The 23,801-nt window shown below is 32.6% G+C and overlaps 3 protein-coding genes across 4 annotated transcripts; all 3 read right to left on the bottom strand.

Annotated features, from left to right (window-relative positions):
- Positions 1-273: 273 nt before the first annotated feature.
- On the bottom strand, positions 274-1,009 carry Bm9323 (replication factor C complex, putative; the record flags this gene model as incomplete). The annotated part of the gene is made up of 3 exons (XM_001896538.2): positions 274-435; positions 646-751; positions 984-1,009. The coding sequence occupies 3 exons, from the start codon at positions 1,007-1,009 to the stop codon at positions 274-276; spliced, it is 294 nt and encodes a 97-aa protein (XP_001896573.1).
- Positions 1,010-4,181: 3,172 nt separating this feature from the next.
- Positions 4,182-9,849, bottom strand: Bm6490 (the record flags this gene model as incomplete). Of its 2 annotated transcripts, XM_001896540.2 has the most annotated exons (11): positions 4,182-4,517; positions 4,785-6,067; positions 6,193-6,710; positions 6,796-6,875; positions 7,126-7,248; positions 7,394-7,606; positions 7,808-8,079; positions 8,308-8,426; positions 8,658-8,776; positions 9,248-9,373; positions 9,790-9,849. In XM_001896540.2, the coding sequence occupies 11 exons, from the start codon at positions 9,847-9,849 to the stop codon at positions 4,182-4,184; spliced, it is 3,249 nt and encodes a 1,082-aa protein (XP_001896575.2). The 2 variants fall into 2 exon arrangements, with proteins under 2 accessions (XP_001896575.2, XP_042935967.1); XM_043080033.1 differs by lacking the exon at positions 9,790-9,849 and having other exon boundaries at positions 9,248-9,340.
- A 4,133-nt stretch (positions 9,850-13,982) lies between these two features.
- On the bottom strand, positions 13,983-22,649 carry Bm9325 (Histone-lysine N-methyltransferase, H3 lysine-79 specific, putative; the record flags this gene model as incomplete). The annotated part of the gene is made up of 17 exons (XM_043080032.1): positions 13,983-14,264; positions 14,501-14,706; positions 14,834-14,948; positions 15,216-15,470; positions 15,680-15,859; positions 15,960-16,051; positions 16,564-16,807; positions 18,712-18,919; positions 19,175-19,470; positions 19,754-19,860; positions 20,212-20,306; positions 20,525-20,680; positions 20,804-20,952; positions 21,379-21,588; positions 21,955-22,018; positions 22,171-22,254; positions 22,402-22,649. 17 exons carry the CDS (start codon positions 22,647-22,649, stop codon positions 13,983-13,985), a joined length of 2,991 nt encoding a protein of 996 aa, XP_042935966.1.
- Between the last annotated feature and the right edge of the window lie 1,152 nt (positions 22,650-23,801).

Raw genomic sequence — 23,801 nt, 5'->3', positions numbered from 1 at the left:
TGGCAAGCATATATATCTATATATATATATATATATATATAATACATGTGTAAACCGACATACTGAAATACTCTGCTGGAGAGATGCGACCAAAGCTCATAAAATTTCGAATTGAGGGTATAACTGTCGCTTTATAGGACCTGTTCGAGTATTAATGAGAAATTGTATCTCTTGAGAAGTAATCTTGAGAAATATATCTCCTAATCATAGATAAAGTGAAGAAATTGCTAGGCAAAGACATATACATTTAGATACAAAATCATGACAAATCAATCACACAGGCATTGGTCGGGCACGGAATTGAACTTTTTTACGAATCACAGCAGTAATTTGTGCAATTCCTTGGTTTTCAGCATCTCGTGCAAGTACAATCAGCGGATTTTGAAGTTTCACTTCTTTCCCTTCAATAATGTGATGACCAATATGAAGTAAAGCCTGGAAAATAAAAATATTCACTTTTTTTTCTTTTTTTTTTACTTAAGTTGTAAGTGTTTAAGTCATGAATATAAATGTACCATTATAGCTTTTTTTTTTTTTTTTTTTTTTTTCTAACGATACAAAATCTGGTAGTGATAGTATAAAATTTAATACAACTTTGAATGTAACTTATACTCTTGAACTTATTTATTTGGAAAAAAGGAACACTTTTTTGTTTTCCCATTTTAAGCTACCAATTCGTTGTCCTGCAAGTATACCAGCTGACTCTAAGGTACCCTGTAATTCAATCATTGCCCATTCCGCGATGCCATCTCTGAAAATAAAAGTTCTATTCTTGTTCCATTCGTCTTTTATTAGTCAACATATAAAGCTAGCTATAAGTTGAATAGCATATTTTAAATAAATAAAAATTCAATCATATATGAATTCGCGCTTTCAAAAGAAAAAAAAAAACCTCTATTTCAGCTAACGGTACATAAGATAAATGTTACTATTATATTCTCATATTTTCAAAAGAAAAACTGAAAATAAATAGTTGAACGTACTCCCGCCGAATCAACTTTATCTGCATATTCCGATATTTTTCCTACTGTGGTCACATAGAAATTGATACTGTACTTGCGTAAAATATCACTGGAAAAAAAATGATTTTGTTACTAATAATAACATAAGGCATCAATCAGCATTCATTTCTCTGACAATTATAATCAAAAACATATCATAAGATGAATGTTTATCAGTTCATTACATCATCAATTTCACCGAAACCTATTTTACTAATAGTAGATGAAGAAATAAAATAAAAACTTCCTTAATAAAGGTCATTTTTTGAACACATAAAAATAACTACTTATATTCGTTATAAAGCATAAAAATATGGTCTCCAAAACGAATTATTCGTCTAGAATAAGTCGAATTTCTGGAATTGAAATATAAACCATTAGTCCTTAAATTATTCTATAGAAAAATTCGTAGCCTATTCTCTATCCTTTTTACGATTATTTAACATTACTTCTGCAGAGGTCAAGAGATGAATTAATCGGTAATCGACAATCGGTAATCATCGCCAGAATTAAAATTATTGGAAATTTTAATAGCTTGCAACATTAATATCCGATGTGAAATTTTATAATTCAATCGATTGCATATCAACTAGGATATTTTGGCCACTAGTAGAATTCGGTTACTTCAATCTCCGCTAATTTTTTCAGGAAAATTTTGTACAAATGCACAAGAAGTAAACAAAATCAAGGCAACCAAACTAATAATTATTTTAAGATGAATTAAAACAACAGTCATCATCACGAATGGAATGTATTAGATTTTACATGGACAAATTCAAGTCATGTCGCCCAATCCTCCCTCACACTAATAACTTTGTTATATGATGAAAATACTACAAACTCTTAATGCAACATTCATTTTAATGAAATAACTTCTTTTCTCTTATTTAAACAATTTTCTCAATTTATGATATTTGTTTCAAAGACAGAGAAAAACAAAACCTGCACAATTTTCGAAAAATTCCGAAATTTCATTTAAAATAGCACTGGAACAAAGATTGCAAGATATAGCAGTACTCAATGAAGGAAACAGACAATGAATTAAGATGAATTAATCAGATTAATTTTTACAGCATTTAGCAAATCATAATACATACTAGGAAATAGATATCATATGAAACAACGTCTTTAGAAGGTAAAAGGAAAATGAAAAACACAGAAATTAAAAACATACGATAGATACAACTTACAATTGCTTTCATTAAATTAATTCATTAAATTTCACTAATGAAATCAATAAACAAGCCATAATAAACAAAGTAAGAAATAAAAAATCAATTTCTTAATTTACAACTGATGTAAACCTTCTTTACAGGTCGGTCAAACAACTGGTATATACTCTCAAGCCCGAAATGATAAACTTTCCGCATAATCTATCGCAAATTTGTATAGCTAAATTTAGATATGATCTAAATATAATAAAATAAGAAAACAAAGTACAAGCACCGTATATTGAAGCAAATAAAAATGTTACAATAGAAAAAATGCAGGAAGCTCCAAAATCGCTTTGCGTTCAGATATAATTTAAAATAAAGATAGTATCTCAAAGTTTTAAAGAGTCCATATATCAGAGCTTCCATAATTTAAAACAAAAAAAAAAAAAATGAAAGGTAAAAAGAAAAAAAAAAAATGAACACAGAGGCATCAAAAATAACTACGCTAAGATGCCAAAATCCAACACGTTTTTATGCTAATAAATATGAATATTCCAGAAAAATATTTGCCAGAACACAGGTCAAAGCTAAACCTTAATATTGTGGCATCTTCAACATCAGTAACAATGATAAGCAGCATCACTTACTTTAATTATTATTGCCACAAAAATCAGAATTGAGAATTCGAGTCCTAATGCAACCTCGATTATGATCAAAAGAAAAAAAGAACGGATGTCTGTTTAGGCAGCTACTAGATAGCAGCGACATGATGGTAATATCCGAAATCTTTGTATTTTGTTTTCAAAAAGGGAGATAAAAAAGCTCAAAAATTTTTTATTCTATTTTTCAAAAATATTAAAGGCAAAATTTAAAAAAAAAAAAGGAAAACAAGCAACCGAGGTGTCTCGATGCCTATAGCAGAAATAAGATTGTACTGAGAAAATAAATCTCTACTCTTTCGGGCAAAAGATCTACAAAATAACAATTTTCTTCTTGAGGTAACGGACTCAGATCACTAAATGCTAATAAATAAGATTTCAATGTAATAAAGAGATGTATTAATATTAGCTCCTGAATTTAATACATCTATCATAATAAGTGTAGAATATTCTGCATTACCATTGCTTAAAAGCATCATATCTTAACACTTTCAGAAAATTCCCCATTAAATGTTTCATTGCTATCGTATTAATAAATAAGAAATATCTATTTATTAGAAACAAAACTGTGAAATTTTTAGCGATTTCAAAAATTTCTAAAAACTTATAAATAATCCTGGAATTAGTGAAATTGTGTAAAAGTTCAAAATGACAGATTAGTATAGGAATTCCAAATGCAATCCAAGAAGGCAGAAAAAGAATAAAGTCTCATGATTAAACCGAAGAGACCCGCTACAAGCTTTATAAACTGAGATTACTAACTAAATGTAGTAAGGCATGAAATTATTCATGCACTTTATATTGGAAAAACATAAAGTTAAAGATGTGAAAATAAAGGAAGTTCTCTTGATCATTTTGCAAGTATCACGGGAGAGATTTGTGCTGAGCAACATCCTACAATGCACTTCACTGATTTCGCATACCATTTTTCCAGTAAACATTTCTGGAAAGGAAAAGCAATTGAACAAATTGGTTAAAAAATTACAATTATCATTCAGGCATTCAGTGTAGGCTATCTTCCAGTGACTGGCTATCTTCTATCTGATCACTAGAATTGCTGATGGCGCGATGTAGGTTTTCGAAGTTACATCTATGATTTGTTCCCACTATGTAGAATATGATGTCCAATCGCTCTTACTCTGCATAAATGTCGATTTGGACTTTTATGAGAGAGAACACAATTAATTCTACAGTGACAATAAAAAGTGAAAATAAAGATATTGGAAAATACCTAAAACATGCATGAAATATTTCTGCTTTCATGTTTTCCTAAGGATTTTGAAAAAATCCTAGTTCGGCAAAACTTTTTCCAAAAACTAAACCACATATCAGATAAATAAGAAAGCAGAAGATGACTTACAGGTATGCTATCGCAGAAATGGTGGTCGAGGGGGGCGTATACCCGGCAGAGTAGGTCTAAGTGGAAAGGGCTGCCGTCTTGCAAAGAAAGGTGGCGTGATCCGTGGTCTCAACGGCGGAACTGCCAGAGAGGGAAAAGGTGAACAAGTTGCTAATCCAGACGGTCTGAAAGGTGGTCTTACCCGAACCCCTCCCGATAGTAATCCCGAGAGTGACGATCCTGGTAGTCCTCTGGGTAACCTATTAAGAGGCATTCGATTCTGGACTGGCGGAGGAACTGGGGGACGAGGTCGTACCATTGGTGTCCCTGCACGTAGTGTCAAAGCTGGTGAGTTTGTAGATGCCTAAAAGATAATATGAGCTTTTCCCTTATTAATAATAAATGAGAAATCACCTTATTAATTTGAAATTAAGCCCAAGCACTTAAAATCTACTCGCTCGCCCAATTTCTGAGTCTGGTAGAAAGCAAGATGCACATGAACCAAACACGGATAAATAGCATTTCGAATATAGAGAAAAAACAATACATCTAACCTTCACCAATTTCAATAATTCCTTCGATTTTTTTAATAATGGTATTATGTATGAACAAATACAATAAATATATGAACCTTCATCGGTTGATCAAAAAACATCATCCGCGAAGTATTCGTTGACTGAGAGGATGATGATGGCGGCTGGTGTAGTATTGTTTTTTTCCCCTTTTCGGATACAGATGGACCAGGTTCATGGGACCAGCGAGCATCCATATTTGCCGGTGGCCAACAAAAATCAACCTCCCTATCTCCATCGTTAATTTCAGGTACTGAAGTGGGATTATTGGAAGCAACACCGCCAGTAACAGTAGCAGCGCTATCACTGCTCTGTGGGATAGATAAAGCAGAAAGCAATGTTTTAATAACATTTTGACTGGATGGCACTGAAACTGGCTCATCAGATGATTTCGAGCTGCCAAAATTCCCTGATGTACTATTGACAGCTCCTCCAGGTAGTGATAAATCAGAATTGTAGCCCGACGCTAAAGCTGCGTTAATCGGAACAGATTCTGTTTTCATAGCACCAGCACCAGATGAAAGAAACCGCGATGAGCCTGTCTCACCACCATTGAATGCTGCATTGTTTGTAGGTAGAGATTCCAGGGAAGCTTGCATCTGAAGCGGTGGAAGACATGAATAACTAGTGGAGAAAGATTTTTCGTCCTGCTGATGTTGTGTACCGAAAGTACTAGTACCAGCAGTACTATCTGCTGAGGTCCCTGGATTTTGATGCTTTTGATGATGCTGTTGTAGTGGTGGTGGAGAATAATTTGTAGTCCGATACTGCGAGCGATACGGATTTTGTGATGTTCTTAATTCGGAGAAATTGCAATTGCTGCTTGTAGTTGAATAAGTACCAGTTCCAGTCTGATGTGACCCGCAGCCGAATGATGCATTTGATACTATCAGCGGTTTTGGAGGCTGCTGGTGTAATTGCTGTTGCAAGGACGTTGCTGTTGTCAATGATCCACTGGCTGTGGTGGTTGTGCAGGAAGTAGTAGGCACCGAATATGATGATATCGAAGTATTACAGATATTGTAATTTGTAGCACTGGCATAAGGATGTAGCACTGTTGGTGGTAGCATAACAGCTGGGTGATTATTCGATTTTAATATTGGGCTGTTATTATTACTAACATTCGCTGAACTATAATGACTGTTGTGCGCAAGCGTGACTGATGGATAGTGATTGCTAGCTGCAAAGGTAGCTGTGGTGGGTGGTAATTGCTCAGAAGATGAGCCAGGATACAACGCAAATGCTGGAGTTTGATTTGTATATGGTGCAGCGGCAGAAGCAGTAGGAGTTGCAGTAACATGGGATAGTGTTGTGGAAATATTCTGGAATGCACTCATTATTCCTGAAACTTGAGAAATCATCAATACTGAATCTTAATATGAAAAAGAAATTACGTTATTTAACAAAAATTACGTCAAGAAAAGTAGAAAAGGAGCGGAAAAATGTCTCGTGAGAGAAAAGTAGAACCTGAAGGTTGCGCTGTTGCATGTGATGCAAGATTTAAAGATGGCACTGTTGGTACCGTTAATGACGATGATGCAACAAGATTAGCGGCATATGGTACACCACCGAAAATAACAGATGCAGCAGCAGTAGATGATTTTTGAGGGCCAGCAACCGTAGAAGAGCTAATATTTTGATCAACAGTAAGCTGGTGAGGTGGAGGTGGAGGAAAATATGAATATAAAGATGGAGCATTTCCTGTTGTTGACGTGCTAACAAGAACCTGAGAGGCATTAGCAGGATGCAACATAACCAAGGGTGGAGGTGGTGGAGGTGTTGGCAAAACGGCAGATGCCATCACTACAGGGGCAGTAGAAAGGCCAACGGGTAAAGCTGGAACCATATTCGGTGAGGGTGGTGTTAGAGGTGCAGGTGGTGGAGGTGGCAACAAGACGCCATTCCCACTAACACTTTTATTACTTTCCAAATCCATTTCTACTGGATACATGTGGATGTCTTCTTTGGAAGCTGTCTGATTTTGCCTGTAAATAAAATAATAACAGTTATTGATAAGCTTGACAAATAGGATGCATAAACCTTTAGAAAAGGATATAGGTAAAGATGTACCCGTCTTGTTGATCATCGTTTTTCTTTCCAACCTTTAGCAATGCATCTTTCAGTGTTTCAAGTAAGACTTTGTGATCAACCTAAATGAATAAACTAATTCACACATCCTTTGCAACATTCTGTCAATTCAAGACAATTTTTGACACAGCTTTAAAGCAAAATTATATCGATATTTTCTGCAAACTTCAAAGAATGTTTGCATTAAAGTCAGGTAAGTTTCAAAACTATTAACTAAAACTGTAAATAACCCATGTTCTTGTGGCATATCTATAGTTTTAGTCTTCGAACCTAAAGTAAACAAGCAATTAGGAATTGGCTAAGTTTTCGAACCTGTTTCATCGCTTTCTGTAACTCTTCACCCAAACATTCCGCCAGCTGATTATGCGGAAGTTTCGTAAGTTCTGCCATTTCAGCTATCAAATCAGGCGTTTCCTCTATTTTTGGTTTACTACCCTGAAAACCAAAACTGTTAATTCACATTTCTCAATACTATTGAATAAAATATACAAGATCAAGTTCAATCCAACTCTTACATCAAGAGAACTTCAGCTAATTTCTTGCAACAAAAGTGGTAACTATTAGAGAAAACAAGCTTTACCTCTACTGATAAAACAAGGGTTTCATCGACAGGAGGAGGAGGCGGAGGACTGGAAGGTGAAGCCGAACCAACACCTCGTGAAGAGAGTACTGATGAATTAGCGTCATGCCCTGGTGAACCAGGTGGCGTTTTTGGCCCCCGTCTTTCCTCATTTGCAACACCAACAGGTGGCGGTTCACATATAATTGGAAAATCATCCACTTTACTATTTGACTAGAAAAAATTTTTTAAGACTTCAATGTAATTTCAAGCTTATGATTAAGCGCAAGATTCCATGCTTCAATATAAGAGGATAAATAACTTCAGCTTAATAATTTATATTATGACTGTTCAGTACACAAAATTATATAGGAGAAATGTTGTAAAAACAAATGTATTCTATAAGTACGGCAAAAAGCATGATCGAAAGCTAACATTTTTGCGATTTCTGGATGGCAAATTATCTTTAGGATCAAATGGTAAAAAACCAAGGACAACATGAGAATCCACACGGCCCGTAAGCATTTTATGTCCAAGTAAACGCTCCATTAATCCTTCTCTTTGCATGAATGCATAGCATGACGAGTCATCATTCTGATGACGCTCCAAATCTTCACGCGTAAGCCCGGAAGTACTTCGTTTAGGTGGACTACTAATGATATTAGCCGTCATACCACTTGGACCTGCTTCATCGATATCATCTTGAGCTTAAAGATTCGTCGAAATTATCATAAACTTAAAGAAATATTGAACAGACCAGCCTTATTAAAAAAATTCCAATTCGAAGATCCATAATAGCTAGATTAAAAAAGGAGGTCAGAATTGGTATAAAACTTCAATTTCGTGACAACTACTATGCAAATTTGTAGTCTACAATATAAGTCAATCGAAAGTATTTAGATATTACAAAAATATAAATATATAAACAGCTTTACGTGTATCTTTTTTCCGCTCTTTCGGAGGGTTTACCATAGAGTCTAAGATTCGATCAAAAAGTTCTCCAGGTTTCGATTTTCTTGAGTGTGTGGAGGTTTGCTGGTGGTCCTGTGTAGTCCTGGAATAATAAAGCAAATTTTTCGGAAAAATGTGGCAAGTATGATGCCAAATAATTACTGGAACAAAAAATTTTGTTTAAAATTAATAACTAAACTTTTCATTTCGATTTTAAATCCAAACTAAAAGCACATAATGATTTTATCCATACCAACAGATTCTTTTAATATAAACCGCATATTAGTATCAGTAAACATTTAGTTCATTTCATCAGGATCAGAACGTTACTAACTTCTTTTTGGTGAGCGGCACAATGCGACTAGAAAATGCTGAATCGTTCTTGCGAATCGAAGATGTCGAAGCAAGTGGAGAACGTGAATCTGACTGACCTCCCAAACGAAGTCGTTTTGTCTAAATAAACAGATGATAAATTTAATGGTAGAATTTAGCATTTACTTCAAATTATTTTATTAAAACGAGACATTTTGGAACAGGATGAAACAAAGTAACCCTTGGATTGGATTCTTTAACATTCTGGCTTCCAAACCAAAGGCCAAGGAGACAATGCAAATTAAAACTTGTTGAAGCAAGCTGGAAAACCACAAACCATTCTTTGCCTAAATTTATGATAAAAAAACAACAGTAGAGTTTATCACCCAATCTTTGCCACCGCGTTCAGCTAAATTAACAGTCACTGAAAACATATTTAACCTACCTTGCTGGTTCCTTTTTTAGTCCCTTTCTGACCATATACACCAGCCTTAGACTAAATTTACTTACCTAATGAGTTGCTAAATAACTTATAAACTTGTTTAATTTGCACATTTTCCCAAATTAATGCACCAATGTAAGATTTCGAAATAAGACCACACACTAGCTCACCTTATCCGGTATACCATCCGCTGCGCTATTTTCACCAGTTCTCCGCCTTGGAATTCGAAATGGACGTGTAAGTTCATTAGTGCCTATGTCCATTTTTAACAATACATCATAACCAACTTTAATTCCCTGAAATGTCAAAAACTAATCTTAGACAAAGATAGTTTTGAAGAAAAAAATAAGACAAGAACAAATGGAATCCAGAATTCTGTTTATTTGAGAAGAAATAAGAATGAAGACTATAACTGGAAAAATCGATACTAAATTTCAAGTAGCTAAAGAACAATCAAAACAAATTCCACTAAAAATAAGACAAAACTTAAAGCTGATAAATCGCCCATTAACTAACTAGATTAATGAGTTTGGACTAACTGGATTTGAAATCAAGGAAAACCTGGTCAAAATTAAAAGGAATCGGAATAAGCTTAATCAAAATCAAGCAAATTTTGGAATTAAGTTCAGGTTTAATATAAGCAAAGATGAGTCAGCAAATAGTTTCATAACTGGCAACGTAAGTTATACCAAATCCTAAGACATTTACATACATGATGTTTCCGAAAGCTGGTAAGCTTAACATTTTGTATTTGCCTCTTTCCATTTAGCATCTGACTCCACCAACTTTACTTTAAACATTAATACTTATGCTTCATTTAAGTGTTTTCAATCAAACATCAAAAATTTCGATTAGAACTTAAACTTCATCAAGTTTCATTAAATTAAATTCAAGCAATAAGTTTCATTTGATTTGTTGAAGTAATAAGCCAAAAACAAGTCAGGGGAGACAAAATCCCGCACCGAATAACTTACATCGGAAAAAATAAAGCGGCTATTTTCAATCGCGGCCAGTGTCCAGTCTACATGAGCGTTTATGAAAAATTTTTGGGTCAGGAATACTCTTCACATTTCCAATATTTTATTCTTTTTCTTTCATCTTGGTTGTTTTTGCGATAGTTTGCTCTCAGAGTGAGCGCTATAAGCAAGGAAATGCTTTTAATTCAATTACTTAAGAAAAGGTTCGCGTCATATATGACGCAAATTGCGTATGGCACATTGTATGCATACGTAAAAATTTATCATTCGATTTATTTTTTTTTCACAGATTTGTTATCATTCCTTTTTTTTTCGATTCAGATTCAAATTTCCATGAAATCTAAACAAAATATACTGAAACGTTTATGCTTTTTCCTTCTTTCTTTTTCTTCTAAAAAACAGAAAAGAAAAAAGTTTTTATGAAGTATATTATAATTATTAATCATAGTTAACTTTATTATTATTTTAAACAAACAGTTCTGTATATTTTTAGTTTGTTTCACCAAAATATTTTTATTTTGTAGGAGCTTATTAATTTACTTATTGGTTTAATTTATTGACATCGTTATGGAAGTGCTTATTTAAACTGATTTATATAATTGTCATTAATTGTTCTTTGGTTTATTTCATATATTTAATATGGATTTTCCTCGTTTCTTAACCTTATTTTCATAAACTTAATTGCAAATGTTTAGTTTTTTCTCGGAAAGATCTTATAATAGTGGGAAAAGAATGAAAGAAAAAAGTTCAACTTTCTAACATTTAATATTACCTTGCCAATTTTGCTTGATATTTTTGAGACATTAAAGTGAACATTGTGCGACATTGCCGCGTCTACTATTAATCCAACTCATATCGATTCTTTTTATTCATTGCCCTTTCATTTCTCTCTTGCTATTCATTAAGTTTGGAATATTATCAGTGGAAGGAGAAGCTTTATGATAGGCAGAAATTTGAATTTTAGATCCGAATTTGAATTTGAACTCAAAAGTTCGAATTTATATATTCATTAGGAATGATGAAACATAAATTTCTTTATGTTCTACAGTGAATTTAATCGAGATAATGTTTTGATTCATTCAAAATTCATACAAAAAATTTTGATTCATATAAAAAACAAAATAACAAATAGCGATTGAAATGAATGATAAAAATACGGATTTTCTAGATTCAATTATTTTTTAGAAAATTAAGCTAAATTCCAAGATTTTTCTGTTTTTTTCGGAATTTGTCACGTGATATCTTACATATTGTTATATTATGTACATTAAACAGTTAAGGCAAGTTAATGTCAGAGAGTAAGCGGCAATAATTTAAAAAAAAAAACTTTTTTTTCTAATGAAATGACATAACCGGTAGCGTAATTGGAAACAATTTACATATAGTTATGAATGTGAAGCTAAAACAATAGACGAGTGGATGATAATTGATCGTTATCGATCAATTATCGATCAGTGTTCTTGATCTGATCTGATTTCACGAAAAAAAGAAATGATTATCAACCGAACACTATCAGTGAAGTAAAGTCGAACAGATATAACAGTTCTAAAAAAAGAAAACAAAACTGTTGTATTGATGGGAAGAAATTATAGGCTATAAAATCAATATTGCAAAAAAAAAAAAACTTATCTATTTTTTAATGGCACTTTATTTTGTCGAAAAAAAGTTACATCAAATTCTACAATAGCAAGAAAAATTTTGTATGCTTGAGAAGAAAGGAAAAGTTTTTCGTAATTTGAAATTTTTATTTATGAAAAATTTTGGAATTTGAAAAAAAACAAAAGGAATGAGAGGAATTATGAAGAAAAATCAGGGAAAAACAAGAAAAGGCAAAAAAAAAAAATCGGTAACACATATTTAACTACTTTACTGACAACTCCCTTGCGTTGTAATGAGATCAAGAATTAGAGTTATCACTTATTTTCGTTTTCTTTTCTAAAATTCTAAGGGATTTTTCTTTTTAAAAGCAAAAGTATTGCATAAATGCTTTTTAAAAGTATTGCCATAAATGCTTTAATAAATAGTGTGAAATTAGCATACATCTTTCTCTAAAATTTTTTCTAAAGTTTAAAATCAAAATATTTTAAAACGAATAAAAGCAATAATTTATAAGATGCATCCAAAATTTAAAATTGATATATTTTTAAATTTGCAACAAAACGAAAACAATCAAGGCGGCAGAAGGATGTGTAAAAAACAGATTTTATATTTAAATTCATTTAGTTCTCGAAATTAATTCTTTCAATCCGATCAATTCTAACGCTTTTAAACTTTTTTTTTTTTTCTATGAAACATTCAACAACAGTAACAACAACTTCAGTCTTTACTGCCGTTCCCTTTTTTGATGATATTTGGAGAATAATTCTTCATTTATTCTTTCTCTTTTGTTTCCATTTATTTTTTAAAATACTCGAACTTTCTTTTTCATCTTCAATTTCGAGATTTACACCAACCAATCAACTCTTCTCACTACTGGCAAACAAATACCTTATTAGAAACAAACACTTCACCTAACTTACTTACACCTTTCAACGATTACCTTTATGATCATTTTCGAAATTTATGATTGAAATATGTAAAATCAATTTCATATAAGAAATAAATCGGTCATTATTAATTTATTAAGAAATTAACGAAAAATTAGAAGGACTAAGCTTGTGTTTGTCGTGAATGTATAATCTAAATTTGACCGCTGTATTTTTGAATTCTTTTTGCTGCTATGATCTTTTACATGTATTTTGCCCTAAATATGACGACTTAAATTGTACATACAATCTTCATTTGAGAATTAAGGGATGTATAAAAGTCTAAAAATTTAATAATCTTCAGTTTCAAGTTTAATAATTGAATGCTAAAAAGTAGAAGCAAATTGATAACCATTTCATTTTAATTTTTATTGTTATTTTTAATTATTCGATTTCAGTTTTTAATTGTTCGATTATTTGCAAATGCTTCGAAAAGAAATGTCAATAATCAATTTTTATTTGCCTGAGAAAAACACCGGATTGCTGAAATAACTAAGACGGATGCGGAACTTTTAGTTACATTGATGAAACATAAAATTTAACAAAAATTCCATAAAGACTTAGAAGATTTTTCTTTTTGTCATTTCAAAGTATCATCAAGACTTCTATAGCATAATTATTCTAATTCTATTTAAAACTGAAATGCAAAATTTGGAATTAAGACAAATACTAACTGAAATACCACCAACCAAATAATAGTACCTTTTAACAAAACAAGGTAGCCACAAACAATACTTGAAACATTAAATCCGGATGCACTTTATATACAAAACATTTCTGAAAGGCATCGTTACATGATGACATAACAAAAAAACTTCTGCGCCATAGAAAGCCCTGTATATATCCGTTATTCTTGAAAGTTTAATCGGAATTCAAAATAAAGTATTGGAGGATATCAACTAAAAATTTAAATTTGAGCATTCTTCAATCTGAAAAAAAGTGAAAGAAGAAATATTTTCTTCTAAAAATGAAGTCGAAATTAACTAACGAAGCAGTAAAAAGTGAAAATAACCTAGAACACAGAACTGGCAGTAGTAGAGTTATTGAGAATTGAGCATCAGAAATGGTAAGAAAAAAAAATTGTAGCAAGCTGAGATCCTCCTCCTATTACCTGTTATTTTCATTTTATTCTAACATTTCATCTTATTTGTTTTTTTTTCTGGAAATAATCTGAATTTGCTGAATGAAAAGATACTATTTCTCTTCCATTGTATTGTTCCAATTATGGATAAAAATAAACTGCTCTAATCAAGGTACTTATCCAGCCAATTATTTAGTTTTGCTCGTAAATTTTATTGTAAATTTCATTCCTATTGCAAATTTTTACTCCAATTTTTTTTACTAATTCTTCATTAGCTCAACTCTTTGAAAATCCACAATAACATATCACAGAAATGCGTATTTTACTCATCAACAGAAGACCTGACACTGTCGCTGGATTCAATATTTTTTGTTAACGTGTAAGAAGCAGAACATGAAATTCGACCTTCACTATCACTTGTTATGGATGTAGACGCAGGGGCGCAAGATAGTGTAGCTGGTTTCTCCGATGACGACAAAAGGGTTACGGAAGGCATTGTCACGTCAGCTATCGAACGCACATTCCCGGGTATTATACTTTTTTCTTTACGCTTTTCACCTCGTGCTCGTCGTTCTTTTTCTGCACATTTTGCAGCACTGTCTACCTGAAATGAAATATTCCTGCAATCGGAATTTCTACCTAAAAATTCAGTTTAAAATCAGTAACCATAAACATATTGATAAACTTTAAACTTTGCAACCGCTAATACGTTGAAATTTTTGTTTTCAAACTGTTAACGCACATAGCTACACCAAAGTAAAAAGCGATGTGATGTGGATTAAATTAAAAGATATCGAATTTAAAATATAAAAAACAGTTTGGACGGCAATCAGATCTTACTTCTAAAGCTTTCGCAACAATATCCTGAATTTTCCGCTCCATTTCCTCATCCTCTTTCGGATCACTAGGTTGTTTGTTGGACCCAGAAAGTGGTTTTTTGGCAACGCCGTTCCGGATCTGGCGTTGTCGAGAACGTTTCAGTGGAGTGGCACCAACAGAAAGTGAAGTTAAGGTCGACTGAGTGGAAGACTGATGTCCAAAACCACCTTAAATATGTATTGTTGCGAACACCAATTTCATATGTGCACTTTATTTCGTAAACCGAAAATTCGATTTTGTAGTTAACAGATTTATCTTTTGTTGGATTCTAGAACACACTAAATATTTCACTACCTGGAGCGGATGAAAATGTCAGTACGGCACTATCCGACTGTGGTGACAGAAGTCCATCTTGTGCTGATGTTCCATGATTATTGACATCTGTAGTAGCGTTTCCGATAATATCACTCTAAAAATATTTTGACAAAATAAAATGTGCTATTGGCATATTAGATAGAGGATAGTTCGGTTCCTGTAACATTCATATTCTCAATTAAAGATACGAATTAAAAAAAAAAAAATCCTTCACAGTTCTCAAAATTTAATCCTAACATGAGAGCGGTGAAGTACAACACATAAATTATTCTTTATGCCAATTTTTTTAGATTTTCAGAAGATAAAAAAATGTGTAAATATTTAATACATCTTATATGTCGATGATGAAAATGAATCTGACCTTATCTGCAAGTTGCGCCACTCGATTCAATAAATTTTTGTTGTGTGCAGTCAGAGCTTGGAAGTTTTCAGCAAGTACCAGGGAATTGGCAGCACAAAGCGAATTTAACAACTGGCTGTTGGCATTTGAAAGCGTGGCAGTATTATTTGTATTTTTGGCAGATTCCAATTCTTCCCGCCGACGTACTTTAATTTCTAATTGTTGATTGGACATTTCTAAAGCAGTAATTTCACTTTCCAGGGCTGCACATTCTGCCTTAAAAATTACGCTATATTAGTATAATTTAGCATCAAAAAAAAAAAAATGCAAAGATAAAAATCTTTTTAACACAGATACAGAGCTCAAAATCTGATTATATTTCTTTGCTTTTATTTTCCGTTTTGTCGCACAAGTCTAATAATATCGAATAAGAATATCAATTTTTGCAAAATATCAGAAATGTTTTTTTCAATTCAAAAACCAACCGTTATTTTTTTGTGATGTGCAACAATTTCTTTCGCATTTTCCAGCAACAAACTTGGTGTCGATGCCTCAATACCTAGCTCTTCAATTCGTGCATAAAAACAGCTCATACCCGATGACCGCAAATTTGTTATTTGTTTTGTTATAGCATCAATTCGAGATCGCAACAAATTTCGATATGACTGAAATAATTCTGGAGGTTTAAATGAATCACTGCCTGATTCTAACTGTACAAAGTAGATTTATTTCAGTTTTTAAGCAAAATAAATATATTAAGCAAACCTTTTGCAGCTCAATTTGAGCCTTAATATCATCTGCGAAATTCTCTGCCTTCATTTTTTCCAGTTGTGCTTCGAACATAATGCGCATCGATTCTGAAGTATGAAACTCGTAGAAACCTTTCAGAAATCATAAAAAAATGAATTACGTTTTTCGTTACAAATTCATTAATCCTAGCATCTGGTTCGAAAAAGAAAAAAAGGACAGCTGAATTTATGAATAAAAAGAAAGCATAATTCGAAATGAAAAATTGAACAACAGAAAATGGTATCCTCTGGTTTCGTCATACTTTACATTGTATATTTTCGGTACTGCTACCAACGAACTATAGGAACATCTTCTGAACGTCTGACTGTTTTGTTTTTATTTTTTTAAAACTCAAAAACTATAGTGAAATATTTCCTATAAATTAGAATCAAAAAAGGAATGAACACAACTACCCAGGAAATAATCAGTGTTTAAAAATTAAACTAAAAAAAAAAATAAATAAATAAACATATTGTAACCAGTAAATTCAAGTTAAAAAAAATGAGACTAGTCCATGACAGAAAAAGAAATTTCGATTAACTTAGCTCATTACAAAACCATATATTGAAATAATATTTACCAAGCATTTGATTCAATGCTGGATATTTGCTTTGTTGCAGCAATAATTCTGGTTTATTCTCTATCGTTGCATCATCATTTACTGCCTGATCCAGTACATCTCGATCCATCTCCTCTGGATGTGAAATATCTGATACATATACCAGTGATGGATCAGGTACCGGTGATGCAGTATGAGTGGTTGCTGTACGAGTCATACGATGCATCAAATCGATTGTTTCCCGAGTTTCATCATCAGCAAAAGCCTGAAAAATTTCCCAAAACTGATGCAAAAAAAAGGTTAAAAATTTGCATTTCTTTATAGTATACAACATCAACACCCATACACAACCCATACATACACACATGCACCCAGTCACATATATATATAAACATATTTATCTGCACAGACATACAGTTTTAAATGCAGTTGTATCATGAATGAAAAGATGAGAAGTAGAACAAACAAACAAACACACATACACATAGAGTACAGCACAGAGCTTGTCGTTAACGATTAAGCTTCCAATCCACTTCGCCCTTTCAACAATAACAACAAAAAAAGTTCGCATAATCATATTGTTTAGACGAAGAAAGATATACAGAACCAAAAACCATAACATTTGCATTTTTTTTATCCCTTTCCTAACAATTATACACATTAATTTTTTTCCATTTAGAAAAAAATGAAGTTGCAATCAAAATAGCCAATGGACCGAAAAACTAATGATAGAGCAAAGATAAATGATGCAGGACTGTTTTAGTGAACTGATAAACGGATCACTAAATGATCGATTAATCGGATAACTCGATGATCAATTAATACTGACTAAAATTGCATAACTTATTAATTCGGTGAGTGACTAATAGATTGGAGGGGTGCATTCTGTACTTTTTACACTAGAATACACAGATAAAGCGCCGTCAAATTACCGACAGTTTTCTATTAACATTAATTTCATCATTTTAGTATGAAAAAATTGTCCAAAATTTCCTACCTATTTCAAGAAAGAACACTACTAAGATACATTTCAATTTTTTCAGGTTGCAAAAGTCACATCATTAGAATTTTTCAGCAACATATGTGTGACAAAAATTTGGTATTAATTTAAAAAAAAGAATGAACTGAACATTTGTTACACATCCTAACTCGGACACTGATTAGTACTTAGTTAACGTGTTCTACCATTCTCCTTTTTATGTTCGCCTCTCCTTCCTGCTCTCTTCTTTTCTCCTTCAATTTCACATTCCTTATTAATGGCATTTGTAATATTGACACTTTGGTCTAAAAATCAGTCGAAAATATGGCTAAAACCAAAGAATGTTTGTCTGACTTACGCATTCAATGTCCTTAATGAGTTTTGAGAAAGATTTGTGAGCGCACAATGAAGTCGAGAATAGGAAAAACTTCCAATTCTCGACTCATTTTTCATCTTCATCATGCACTCACCAATCAAAGGAATTGAACAGGAGCATCAAATAAAATGTATATCCAAAAGCTGATTTTCGGTTCAATTTTTGGAGCAAGCACTGTAAAGTTAGGCAAACTAAAATTACCAGAAAAGACTCTATGTGAAAATTGGAAGTATAAGGCATCAAAATACTATAAATACCAATAATTCCATTTCATTAACAACTCACCGGTGGCAAGCTGAAGTCCCCAAACTTTTTAAAGAGACTTCAAAAACAAAAAATTCAATCACGCCCAAACTTTCAATTCCGCACTGAAATTGGAAATGAGAGGAGAAAGAACAGAAATTTCGGAAAGACAAGTAAATGACCATAGGAATTTTCTCAGACAGTATATGAAACTTCTGCAAAACAATAATCAGAGTTAAGAGTTTTACACGAAAATTAAAGTTTAAATGTAAAAATTAGTCACAATTATTTAAAGTCTCACTACAATGTAGGAAATAAGAAAGTTTTTCGACTGTAGAAAAATAAAACAGCAAACTTGTTCTCCTCGAACGAAAAAGTATTCGGATAAAGATAGGATTAACAGCAATCTCTCAATCAATCATCTATTACCAATATTATCATAAATCAACTTTCGCTCGTTAAATTTATCAATTAAACCACATCTCAGTACACATGACTTGTGAAATATTCACACTGCCCAAAATTCCAACTCTTTTTCGCTATCTTCAAAAAATATGAAAATAAGCTTAACCTTGCTAGTAGCAGGTATTTTACGAGGCCGTCCACGCTGTCCAGTTTTGCGAATTTTTCTTGATGGAGTATAATCGTAATCCGGTGTTGGCCATTTCGAACTACGAACTGATAAGGCATTCTCTGTTGAAGCTGTTGAAGTTGTACGCTGTCCTTTCGTTTTTGTTGAACAGTATTCCTGCCATTTCCGACGCGTCGTTGGACCGATCCTAGAAGTATAATACTGAAGACAGTCTTATAATCCAATAGAAAAGTATGTAATCATTATTCACAGATACTGTTTATTCCAAGAGTCAAAGAAAGCTATTGCACTGCAACCTGCGTTATTAGCTAGTCATAGACCAAATTACCTTAGCAATTATTAATTCAAGAATTATTTAATGGCTTTGTTTACAATTACAACAAATACATTTACTGTCTTTAAGTTTCAAACTCATAAATTTAGACAAAATGCTGAAACTTACGCATAATCATCATCATCCGAAAGATCTGAATTCGGACGCTTGTTATTCCTACTAATAGGTGTTGGACTACGTTCATGATAAGTTGGTGTATGACTTCGACCAACTGTTGGTGTAGCACCACGGCGACCAACTAAGGTACTGGATATATTATTCGGTAATGATGCACTAGATTCTCGGCTCCAGCATCGGAAACTATCGCGCGATGTTTTACTTGATGTCGATGAACGTCTACTACCATCCGAACTGTTGTGCTGTTTTAACGCAGGATTTCGTTGCGAGAGAAAATATTTTTCTAACTGAAATATACTTTAATTACTACTTACTCCACTACATTTAATTAAAATCTTTTTCAAAAGAAAAACGAAAAAAAAAAAAAAAAAAAAAACAAATTGATTTAAAAATAAAATGAACTAATGCCTTGTTGCAAACTACGCTTCACTAGACTGACTTTAAGACAACAGAAAAAAGGGAGTGTCGCAAACAAATGCCATTATGTCGGATGAGGAATAGTCAATATTTGGATGTACACATTTTCGCATAACTAAATTCTTCTAACTGCACTTCGCTTCATTGACTTACTTTAGCTCGATTAATGATATGATGGTAGTAAGCAACATAGTTGCTCGTCCAAGAGCAAGCATTTTCACACTGTGCCATTTCGAAAACATCCAAAATTGCTGATATATCTGAATTCGTATGGTAACATTCCATTTATATTAAGCAACACTGATTAATATTTAATGAAGAGATAAATCAGTGATGAAATCTTTTCTCATATCTTAATAGGCTGTGATATACATTTCACAGCGTTAAAAATTGATTTTTGTCAAGAAAGTAGGATGTGCAAAGGAAAGTTACTACTAATAAAATATTTCACTTGTGCAAGTAAATCAAATATATTAAATTCATCTTTCCAGACAATTTTAATTCGGACTAATTTATACAGATATCCAAATTTGTGCATCATATAAACAGAAGGCAAAAATGACTGAATATGTATTATCATTGTGAAAACCGAAATGCAAAGAAATCTGCACCATTCAAGTGTCTATCTGTGATTGTTCGATTCGGTAAGCCATAAGGTTTAGTCGAAATGATTCGTGTCCCATCTTTAAGTTCGCTCAAAAGCTCTCTTAAAAAACGAAATATCATACTTGACTTTTTTGATTTTCATTCCTAGACTAAATACAAAAAATAGCTGCATTGTGCTAGCCGCAAAGATGTTGTACTAATAAACTACAAAACTATTACTTCTCTCCTTACAGTTTTAATTTCAATTCATTACAGTTCTAATTTCAATTCATTAAAAACTTACGCCACTAAAACAAATTAGTACAAAACTCAACAGACCTCTTAATGCGAGTTTCCAATTCTGCTGTAAATGCAAAATTATTAATCAGAATGATTGTTGCTTCTTTGGTGATCAGATCACGAAATTTTTCATCCAGAAAATCTCCTTTATGTAATTCAAACGGTCTAAATTTTTTACCATACCACTTCATCCACCTGGAAAACAGTATGTATTTAAAGAAAAAAATCAAATCCGAAACTTGTAATTTTCATGCATTTTTTGAAAAACCTTTCTTGTTTTACTCTTTTATATAAAGTATCCAACGGATAATAACGTACTTTTTGAATTCAACGGAAAGATTTTGCGCATAACGATTTGGCAATGAGGCGATTTCTATGCCAACTGCTTTTCGTACTTTTGAACCGCCAGCCATGTGAATAACTAACTGACCAACCCCGCTTCCAAGATCAACGAAAACATCCCGATCCTGAAACAACATCATTTGCTCAACATTTACTGATGGCATGAGCTAATAAGATATATATATTCTTTTAAAAGAAAAACCAATCACAAAGAAGACTACGTACGCAAACTAAGGTCATTAATATGTGAAAGAATAAAATGTAATCCAACTATCCAGCAATCTTCAAGTAGAAACGTTAAACTTCGGGAAAAACCGAAAAGAGACATAAGGAAAGTGTAACTTTAATGTTATCACAAGATGAATTAACCTTTTAAAAAGACACATATAAAGGATTTGAATCCTTAAAATCTAAAAATGGAAGAAAAAATAAATAAAAGAAAAAACCTGAAGTAAAATGAGCACTCGGAATGGGAACTACAAATTTTAAGACGTGTATTTAAACTAGCCTATCTTTATCAAATATTTTATTTCCATTCAATATTTACATACCTTTGGCACAATTTCTTGAATGATCATTTGCATCCGATCAAATGATGTTTCACCATAGGTTTGTGATGAGAATGCTTTATAATGATTATTTAAAAGATGCACATTGTCTACAGCACGATTGTATGCTCTAGTACAGATCTGTCTCAACAATACTGGATTTGCACGCTCTGCTGACCAAATTTCACCACCTGGCTTCGTTGCACCTTTCCACTACAAAATATACAATACGGATAAATGGATATTTTCATAAAAAGAAATATTTTCCGGAAACAAAGCAAAAAAGATCTGCAAATTAATAAAATGACACCACAGCACTAAATACGATTTCAATGCTACATAAAGTCCTCTTTTGCAAAGGTTAACTTACAAAGACAATCTATTTAAAAAGTTGTGATTCTGGTAAAACATGCATTGAACTTTATGCAACCAAAGAAGAATAAAAATAATGTAATAACACGTGAGTTTAAAAAATAATCTTATTTAATAATTATGATGAATCCAACAAATAAAAGCTAGATTTTTTTCTCTTCTGGAAATAAAAGTTTTGAAAAGAAAAGCTCAGATTGAAAATCTAACCAGCTGAGTAAATGTGGGGCAAGTTTTGTTGAAAGCATCCAGCAGTGCCGACATTTGTTGAAAGCTGAAATGATAACTTTCAGTATGGTAAAAAAGAAAAAGTTTTGGGAAATCTCGAAATATTCCAATATTTAATTTTAAAAAGCGATTTTTACTGAAACTGAGTGACACTACAATTCAACAACTTTGGATGAAGTAGGACAACATATTACTTACTTCCTTTTATCAATTGTATCAAGATTCATTCCACAATGCTGTCTCAAAATGAAATTAAGCTCGGGGAACGATGAAAGAGCATTCCTGAAAAGCATAAGAAAAAATCATACTGTCTACTTTTTCTTTATATATCACCAGACCCTACATATTTCGGAAATTTTCATCGATTAGGATAATCTTAGGTCAAAGGTCTCTCACACAAGACAAATTTTATTTGGGAAAAAGATTTACCTTACAACATCTAGAATTTCTTGACCTTCACTATAACCAGACACTTCTCGTAGTGGCCACATGAAAGTAAGTGGCTCACCACCAAGTGGACTCGCCAGTTTCAATTGTACCCGTTGTTCTTCGAGGCATACCGGACTTGCCGAAAGCTTCGAACGGCTCGATGACCGCGATGAGGTAGATTCTTCAGAGTATTTGGACGTGGACGGATCCGGATCATGGCCTGTTGAATCTTTTTCCCCCTCGCTCATTATTTCCGGATTCCCTGTATACTTCCTAGCTTTGCTTCAACTGGAATGATAGCAACACAGTGAAAGTGTTGATCGCGAAATGATAAAACCACAAGCAGCACGTAACTCACTTGTTCAGCTAATAAAGTACACATCGTCCACGTGAACTTTCATCTTAAGTAATCTGAAAAATAAAAGGTAACTTATTAAATTTTTAGCAAAATTTTACGGCTAGAAAGTCGCGTAGTTGTTCAAATTTCAGACAAAATCCTACAATAATTTCACAAATTCACGATGTCAATCGTTAAGCTATAAGTTTAATGACGTAGATTCAAACGATGGGTAATGGGTTGCAACTGCAAAATGTGAGACAGAAAAGCATGAAATATTGATGTCGGTTTAATTTCGAGGTGTAAGTATAATCGATTACGCATATATGCAGAAGCTGGAAAAAAAATCTGAAAACGCGCCTATATTAGATAATTTAATTAATTGTGCGATATAAAGTCAGCAGTCTTGTACTATTAAAAAATGTCGAAAATTGCCTTCCTGTTCAATACATTAAACGTTTACTTAAGATTGTAAGATAAAACCAGTCAAGTTCAAGTTAAAAATTCCTCCGATTGATGAATTAATTAATGTTGAAGCTTAGGATTTCTAGCCGTACTCAAATAGCAGTACTTAATACATTATTGAGCATCCTGAAATACATAAATAGCTTCACTTAACAGAATATTAACAGCATAATTTTACCTAAAACCCCAAAAAGTTCATCCATACCATCTATATCATCGATCTATATCACCAAGTTTCGAAAAAATGCAATGCCTTCGAACTTCATTCGGATCAATTTTGACATCGCCGGATAGTATTTTGATTGCCAAAACCTTGATAAGACTACTGATCACTAGTAATAAATTATGGAACCGTGAAATAACAACGATTAGACATATTACAGTAATAATGATAGGTGGTAAAGACAAATATAACACTCTCTTTAATCATGAAATCTCGATGAAATAATGAAAGTGACAAACTAAAGTAAAAGTGACAAAAACCTTTGTTGAAGTCATAATTTCCCTCTGAAACACACTGATATGACAAATTCACTATTTTTTAGCATATCATGTTATTACATTCATCTTCAAACCGGTTAGAAAATATCATATGAAA

Source organism: Brugia malayi (assembly GCF_000002995.4).
Source record: "Brugia malayi strain FR3 genome assembly, contig: Bm_v4_Chr3_scaffold_001, whole genome shotgun sequence".
In the NCBI taxonomy this organism is placed as follows: domain Eukaryota; kingdom Metazoa; phylum Nematoda; class Chromadorea; order Rhabditida; family Onchocercidae; genus Brugia; species Brugia malayi.
Note: the sequence above shows the minus strand (reverse complement) of the source record. Positions and strands in the feature narration are given on the sequence as shown.